The sequence below is a fragment of the Balaenoptera ricei genome, chromosome 14 (assembly GCF_028023285.1).
Source record: "Balaenoptera ricei isolate mBalRic1 chromosome 14, mBalRic1.hap2, whole genome shotgun sequence".
Lineage (NCBI taxonomy): Eukaryota > Metazoa > Chordata > Mammalia > Artiodactyla > Balaenopteridae > Balaenoptera > Balaenoptera ricei.
Window position 1 is genome coordinate 13,101,301 of NC_082652.1, and position 8,545 is coordinate 13,109,845.

Below are 8,545 nucleotides of genomic sequence, written 5' to 3' on the forward strand. Positions count from 1 at the left end.
ATTGTTTTGTGTCTGTTGACCTTAACTGACTTAAACTCAGTTTTAGTTCTAATAGCTTTTTTTTTGTTAATTCTTTAGGACTTTCTAATAGTCATGTTATCTGCAAAAAAAAGATCATTTCATTTCTTCCATTCCAGTTAGTATGCCTGGTACTTCTTTTTCTTGTACTGGCTGAGACCTCCACTGTAATGTGGAATAAGAGTGGTAAGAGCAGACATCCTTGCTTTGTTTTTGATATTAGGAGAGAATATTCAGGGTTTTAACCGTAAGTACGATGTTTGTTGTAGGTTTTTTGTAATTGCTCTTTTAAGATTTTTTTTCAAGAAAAAATTTCTAAGACCTATTTTAAAAATTGTTAAAGTCAGGATAAAATCATAATGGTATCTTAAGACAGTGATGTAATTGGCATTGCCTGTGCATGCTCACGTTTGTTTAGTATTCCACATTGCATGTCTAGACAGCTATATAACCCTTCAACATTTCAGTTAACAAATTATTTGAGGATCATTTGAGGAAGAAATAGAGCTCTGTTGTTTGAGAACTTTCCTTTGACATCTTCTGTTAAGGTCAAAGTAGCGCCAACATTAAAAAATAATATCATGAGGAAACAATCAGATGAGAATGTGAGGTATTCTATAAAACAACTAACCTGGTTTCTTCAGTAAATAAATGCCATGTTTGAAAAGAGGAGATGAGTTGTTGCAGATTAAGGAGACTTAAGAGATATAACTTGAGAGGTAATTGATAGACCTTGTTTAGATTCTGATTTGATATATAATGAAGTACTTGGGAGTGGGATTTGCCTCAGAATGTATCAAGAAAAACAAAAAGAAAAAAGAAAGCAGGGTGGTTAAGCAGATGACACAATGTTGATAATTTGGTTTAGGAATTTATTTGAGGCCTGTTATTCTATATTAAAGTATGTTTGAAGGTTTTAATGATAAAAGTTTTTTTTTTTTAATATGCAGAATAGGTGTCACCAACTTGGAAGAAAATCTTGGAAAGATGAATGGGACACTTTTTTCATTAAATACTGCATCACCAGTACTCTTTATGGCACAAAAGACTAATATGTAGAAAAAACTGTTACTGGTGACTGATTTGAAGAGTAATTCAGAAGAGTTGGACTTTGAATGTTGATAAAGTTTTAGGAATTTTTAGCTTACATTAGGAAATAAAAGGAAATTAATATGGGATGTTCCTTTTATTGAAATGTTAGCTTGCTTTCTCACTCAGGAAAACTCTACCCCCAAAGATAAATGTGTGAAAATAGAGACTCATGATGCCTTTAGAGGACTGTAGAAAAATTTTGGATGTTTTGTCTGAACAGAGATAATGTATTGATAGCAGGAATGTTTGCTTATTTGCTGTACTTTATTTCCATTTCTCTAGTTATAAATAATATAAAATGTCTCTGACAAAGGTTAATTTGGAAAAATTTGGTAGGTCATGATTAGCCACATAGTCAGGAAGATAGTTATCTGACATCCCAAGAAAAAAAATATTTATCCAGTTTTATCATTTAAAAAAAGTCCTGTAGAGAAAACCCTTAAATGTTAAGTACACTCTTTTGAATTCTTTCTGATTGGAAAATAAGGAGAGATGCATTTTGAGATGTCAGTTGGTGTGGTAAATGCATTAAAAATGCGTTGTGGATTTAACATGTGTTTCAATTCTCTGTCAACATTTTCTCTGGTGAGTACTTTTGTCAAGACACCAAGTAAAAGGCAGAGGAAATTTTCTTCTGCAAATGTCGTTTGCATCCTTTCAATTTTTTGCTGTGTTGAAATGAACTAATATAGTTTAGAAGAAAATTAGCTATCTTCTCTAGGGCATTTTATAATTTTTACATATGAAAAGAATGTTAGGAATACATGAGGCATTGTTAGTCTGTTGGATTCTCTTGTGTTAGCGTTACTTGTGGCTCTAAGTAATGCTACGACATATTTCAAAGGCAAATATGATACTTCCCAAAATGTTAAACATTAATGAAATCATGAGTTCAGGAACTAAATTTGATGTTATATTAAGATTTAATTTTCTGACATTCTCCCTAAAATCATGTCCTTAAAATCCTATTCATATACTGCTTTCAAAACATTTAAAGAAATTTGTGTAATGTCATTTTTGGATATTTTTTCCTGGTTTTCTCTCTTAAAATACATGATAACCTTTGTATTAATTTGTGACATTTTGTTACTTTAAATAGAACTTTAATAACAAAATTAGTCTTTGTGACACTTATTAGGAAGAAAGATTAATTTGAGAATTTTGGATGATTTCAAACTTTGAAGAGACAGGTTGGTAAGACCTTTATGTGGGGGGGATTGTACCATGCCTATATTTCAATAACTTTAAAATCAAAACACATTATTCCCTTCTGTACATAAGTATTTTATGACTTTGGGCAAGTATTTAACTTCTTTTCTGTGTTTCAGTGCGATTTAATCTACTTAAATTAGCTCATTAACTTTGCTTTAGAAAAATATTTTTAAAGTTTCTTTTATTTTTATTTGGATGCCCTGCTTACTGGTTCATTTTTTTGTTTTGCTTTGTTTTGTTTTATTTTCAGTTGTGGAAGAAGGACTCTGGGAAAATGGCCTTTCCTACGAATGTCGGACGCTGCTCTTCAAAGCGATCCACAATCTGTTAGAAAGGTAAGAGAAGGAATATCATCACGGTGGTTTTGACACACTCAAGTATAATGCTAGATACTCAGAGGGTTTCCTGTAATTCTGAAAACACTTTCACATACAACTTTATAAAAATGTATATAAACTTCTCCTTTCTTTTTATATTGATACAATTTCAAACTTAGAGAATTTCTAGGAGTGGCACAAAGTACTCCATATATCCTTTCACACAGCTTCACTAACAGTTTTTCTTTTGCCCAGTTTGCTTTATAATTTGTGTGATTCCTCACCCTCTCACCCACCCCGCTTTTGCACCCAGTGTGAATCATGTGTGTGCATGTGTGTGCATTCAGATTTATTCCCTCATACGCCTGAGAGTCATTTACACACTTGAGATTCTTTTTCTGTAACTCCGAAGTATTTAGGTGTGCATTTCCTAAGGGCAAGGACATCCTCTCATATAAGCCCAGTACAATTATGAAAATTAGGAAATAAAACCTTGCTAAAATGCCATTATCTAATCCATAGTTCAACTCAGATGTTACCATTTGTCCCAGTTACGTTCTTTTAGCTTAACCTCCCTCCCCCAAGGTTAGTCTGTAATGATGCATTATATTTAGTTCTCATGTCATTTTAAATCTAGAAGAGTTCCTTAACCTTTCTTTCTCTTTCTCAACATTGACATTTTGGATGAGTTCAGGCCATGTGTTTTATATAATGTACCTCAATTTGAGATAGTTTCCTCATGATTAGATTTAGTTTATGTTTTTTCAATAGGAGTACCATAGAAATTATGTTGTGTCCTTCTCAGTGTATCGGAAGAGGAGGCCCATTTGTTGAGCCTCTCATTATTGATGATTATTAACATTGATCCCTCTCGTGAGTGGTGTTCTGCCAAGGTTCTCCACTGTAGATTAATAAGTAACTATGATCTTTGTTATTTCTGTCTTTGAAATTAATAAGTAATTTGTGGCCAGATCCAATGAGATTGTGTAATTATCCCATTTGTAATGAAATTCTGAGTCACTTGGTTAAGCTTCTATTGGTGGTCCTCGTCTATATCAGTTATTACTTGTATGACTGTAGTGTCACCATTCCTTCTATTTTTATTAGTTGGCATTCTTTTGTAAGGAAAAGATTTTCAGTTTCTGCCATGGATTTATGTATTTCTCTCTCTCCCTTAATCTTTCTATCTATATAAATTTGTAAAAGAGGAATTCCTGTTCTACTCAGTGAATTATAATTTATCACTATCATTTAATTTGATGCCTAAGTTCTTGCAGATTCAGCCGGCCGGAAGCCCCTTCATGATGGCTCCTGTGGTTTTTTGACCTGTCCTCATCATTGTTTGAGCACCTCCTTACTTGCTGGCATAACAATATGTCCCAGGCTCTGGATGGTGTTTTAAGGGGATGCATAGATGAAAAAGGATGGATTATTTAAGAATTTCTATGGGAAAAACTTTGTACTTCCTTCCCTGAGTTTATATATAGTTCTTTTAGGTGATCAAAACTGGAAGGACATTCTAGTACTTTTAGGTTTCTTATCCAAGCTATTATCTAGGGTAATATCACTGCAATATCACTGCTTAGGATTCTTAACTTACAGTTAATAAGTTGTCATAATTTAAGTCACTCAGAAAGACCTTTCCCACCAAATTCATCTATTTTTCATTCTGAACTTTTGTTCCTACTTCTGTGATTTGGAGTAGACCTAGAGGCTATCTGTTACTAAGGCAGTATATTTTAGAAGCATTGATTTTAAGAGTTGAGTACTCTTAAATATGCCAGATATTTGGCAGTTCTTTCTCCCATTGCAAAACAAAACAAAACACAAGTATACACAAAGTCCCTTCAGGAAAATGTGGAAAATTTACTATTTCCATAATTCTGTGCCAGAATAAAGCTCTTATATCTGTATAGTAATTAATGTACCTTTAAACACAGTCCTTTTAACATAATTTTTAAAAATTAATTAATTAAGTAATTTTATTTTTGGCTGCGTTGGGTCTTCATTGCTGCACGCAGGCTTTCTCTAGTTGCGGCGAGCAGGGGCTACTCATTGTGGTGCGCGGGCTTCTCATTGCGGTGGCTTCTCTTGTTGCGGAGCATGGGCTCTAGGTGCATGGGCTTCAGTAGTTGTGGCTCGTGGGCTCAGTAGTTGTGGCTCGCGGGCTCTAGAGCGCAGGCTCAGTAGTTGTGGCACACGGGCTTAGTTGCTCTGCAACATGTGGGATCTCCCTGGACCAGGGCTCGAACCCGTGTCCCCTGCATTGGCAGGCGGATTCTCAACCACTGCACCACGAGGGAAGTCCCAATAATTTTTTAATGTATATGGGACAAAGTACATATTTTTTAAAATTGTAGCTCACTGTGTTGTTTTTTATATCATAATTTATTCTTTTCAGAAAAATATTAATGAATTTGTGATTGAATTGTATTCTTTTTAGTATTTTGTGTTTTAAATGGTAGCATGTTTCTTTGTTGGAAGAAAATTAAAAGAGCAGAAAAACTGGGAGAAAAGAGAAATGCAGATTTGTTTATTCTGTGCTCATGTATTCAGAATTTATGATAGAAACTGTAGTCTAGGTCAGATTGAATTATTATTTTATAAGAAAGTTAATTGTGTCATATGCAGTATGTCATGCAATAAAGCTTGAGGTAGTTCAGAAGAACTTTGGGTTGGGCCTTGGTTTGATTTCAGGGTCTGTTATTTGGACAGTTGCCCTAACCTCACAAAGTCTTAGTTAATGCCCTTTAAATTACATGTAGGATACTATGCATCTTGAGTTTTTGTTAGATGTTGTATATGATGCCTGCCATATAATACTTGACCTATTTTCAATGATTATTAATTCCTTTTCCCCATAAATTATTATTTTGCATATTTTAATTTGAATCCTCCTATAAGAGTTTATTTTGGAACAAAACAGTGTTTCTTTTAGAAAATAATGAATAATTAAGCTGTTCGGCCCCCTTTCTACTATTAGAATGGATGAGTTGAGATTCTTTTGAAAATTTGTAATAGTTCTTTTGTCCTTTAAAATAATGTTGTCTTTTCATCAAACTTTAAGTAACTATGTTCTATGAATGAAAATTACCCTACTCATGAGACAGGGAAGCATTTTACATGATTGTTTTTAGCTCTCTTTATTCATTGTCAACAGAAACTGGGTTGGCTAATACATGCTTGCCCTTTTGTTCTTCTCATAGCTTAGAGCACTTGCTGTAACTTACTTATCTGTTTACAATCTAAATTTATTGAAATACAGTTTACTATCTTATTCTCAGCAATTTTCTGTTATGTCTTTGCATTTCTATTTAGATAAGATTGACTTAGTTTCCTATAAAATGGTGAAGGATTGTTTTTCTCAGCACAGTAACTTTCTCATTATGAGAGCTCAATAAATGGTTAGCTCCTATTATTATTAGCTAACAGAAGTATTGATATTACTATTTCCAAGGTTGGACACAACATTAAAAGTCAGTTAGTCTGTTTACCCAGATAATTCTGGAATACCATTCTAAATATAATATCCTTTTTATGTGGTCCTCCATCCTTTCCTCGAATACTTCTGATTATGTGAGCCGAACTTTCCAAAGTTCTTTTCATCTTCTGAGAATACTCACTGTTAGAAAGTCTTTCTTATGCCGAGCAGAAGTCTGTCTCCCTGTAGTTTTCTTTTCTTTACCTTGATTTTGTTCTTTGGGGGTCATATATAATTCATCTAATCCTACTTCCATGGGGTGGCCTGTTTACCATCTTGGTCCCCTAAGTTATTTATTTTTCCTTGTTTGTGGTTCTTACTATATATTACTATATATCTTTATATATTATTACTATATATCCGCACCCCTTTCCTCCAGCCTTCCAGATATTCCTCTAGTCAGCTCAGTTCTCTTCATTTTGATTGCCACTGACCTACTTTAAAACTTCATAAGTGTTTCACGAAGTATTGCAGTGGCCTCTTTAATCAATCAGGTTAGACTCAGTTATGCTGCAGTAACAAAAGACCTTGAAAGCTCTTACTGTCTTTTGACAGTTGAGGTTCATTTCTTGCTCATGCTGCTTGACCATTGTGAGTCATTTACTGCAGCACTGCTCTATGTCCTCTTACCTCCAGGCAGGAATTACGCTGTTGGGGCACCCTCTGTCAAAGATTCCTGATAAAGAGCAAAGAGCAATGGCAAAATACATAATAGCACATTCATTGAAGCTTCTGTTCAGAAGTGGTACATGCCATCTCTGCTCATATTTCATTGACCAAGACATTTACCACCAAGCTTAAAGTCAAGTGGATGAGAAGGTGTTATCCATCAGTGGGAGGTACCAAAGTCACATGGCCAAGCTTGATGTCAGTGGGACAGGGAGGGATAGCACATATTTGAGAAAAGGATACACTCTACCATACCTCTTAATTGAGGTCTTCTCTCTTCTAATAACCTATACTCCAAACAGGTGCTGTTTATATTACTAAAAACACAGATATGTTTCTAAAACACAGTTATCGGTGTATTTATACATGTTTTTGAAACCTTTGAGCCATATTGGCTTCTTACGGTATTTTCTTCACCTGTGATTTCTGAGTCAGAATTTCAGTATCTGAAAGTGTGTAGGCCTTCTAAGTCTTATGGTTTTAGATCATACAATCATGGTTATTTTTCCTCTTTTCTGAGAAGGTAGTGTGCTTCCTGTTTTCTTAATGATCAATTATCCCTTTTTGGCAAAATGACCAGAATAATAAAATACCATTTTGTTTTTTTACTTCTATAGAATCTGCTAATTTGACTTGACTCCCCCCCTCCACCCCTTTGTGCCTGCTTTCTCTCTCTTTCTCTTTTTAAAAATAATGCTCTATTCAGACTGTTCTTCATCAGTCTTTGCAATTTCATGGGATTTTGTATGTATTTCTAATGAACTTGTCAAAGGTTACACTTTGTATTTTAAGTTTAGGTTGTCTCACACTCCTCACTAATAGAAAAGCACTTTGCTGTGAATAGATTTTGGAAAACAAAAACCTGCAGGTTTTTTCAGAAATTTCTTCATTTGGCATTTTTAATATTGCAGATTTAATGGCTATTAACTCTTATGTTTTTATAATTTGTATAGTTTTCATAATATACCATATCCTTCTCATGTAACTCTATTTAAATAAAGTAAAACATTTGGTTGAAAAGCTTTAAAACAAATCCAGGAAATGTGTGCAGTTCATATCACCCAGAGTTTTTATTAATGCTTCAGTGATTTGCACCACATATGGGACTTATGAAAATCTTGCTTTTGTAGCTTTGAAGAAATACTTAAAATGTCTGCCATAATGCTGTCAAATTGGCATTATGTGTGGTAGTGTACTTTAATTATAATTTTCTTAAGTTTTTAAAATTAAACACAGCTGATTTTGATGGAAAGGTTTTGTTGTGTTTTTTTTTCCCCCCTCTAAAATGCAAATCATTGCTTTGCACACAATGGAAGATTACATGGGTCTCTTGAAGCTGTTACGCTCTGTCCGGTCCATGCTTACTTAGGGAGACTCTAGTCTGTGGGTATTTGATATTTGTGAAACATAATGGCTCTTTGGAGTCGTCCATTGGTGCTGCTTTCCTAATGGGTTGTCAGCCGGTTCACCCATGGCAGTGTATGACACAGCTGTCAAGTGCCTTGGCTCAGAGCTTCTTCTTTGCCAAGAGTTGGTGTTTAGAGTGAAGATACTCAATTTGGAAAAGTACAGTAAAAATAACATGGAGAAAATTGGAATTATATGATAACGGTAACATTATATTTGTAAATTAGTAGCTTTCAATGCCTTACAGTATTGTGATCCAATAGAGGTGATTATCAGAGGGCAAAGGAGCAAGGTCCTTGGATGTGGTGGTTCAAGGATTTCAAGATGATGAGTATATTCAGTAGAGAAT

General features: G+C 34.3%; 1 protein-coding gene across 2 annotated transcripts in view; it reads left to right on the plus strand.

Annotated features, from left to right (window-relative positions):
- MED13L (mediator complex subunit 13L) overlaps positions 1-8,545 on the plus strand; it is a 291,858-nt gene that overhangs the window by 152,179 nt on the left and 131,134 nt on the right. For both annotated transcript variants that reach the window (XM_059895607.1, XM_059895608.1), the window contains exon 3: positions 2,573-2,657. In XM_059895607.1, the coding sequence (XP_059751590.1) occupies positions 2,573-2,657 (85 nt within the window). The remainder of the gene's footprint in view (positions 1-2,572; positions 2,658-8,545) is intronic.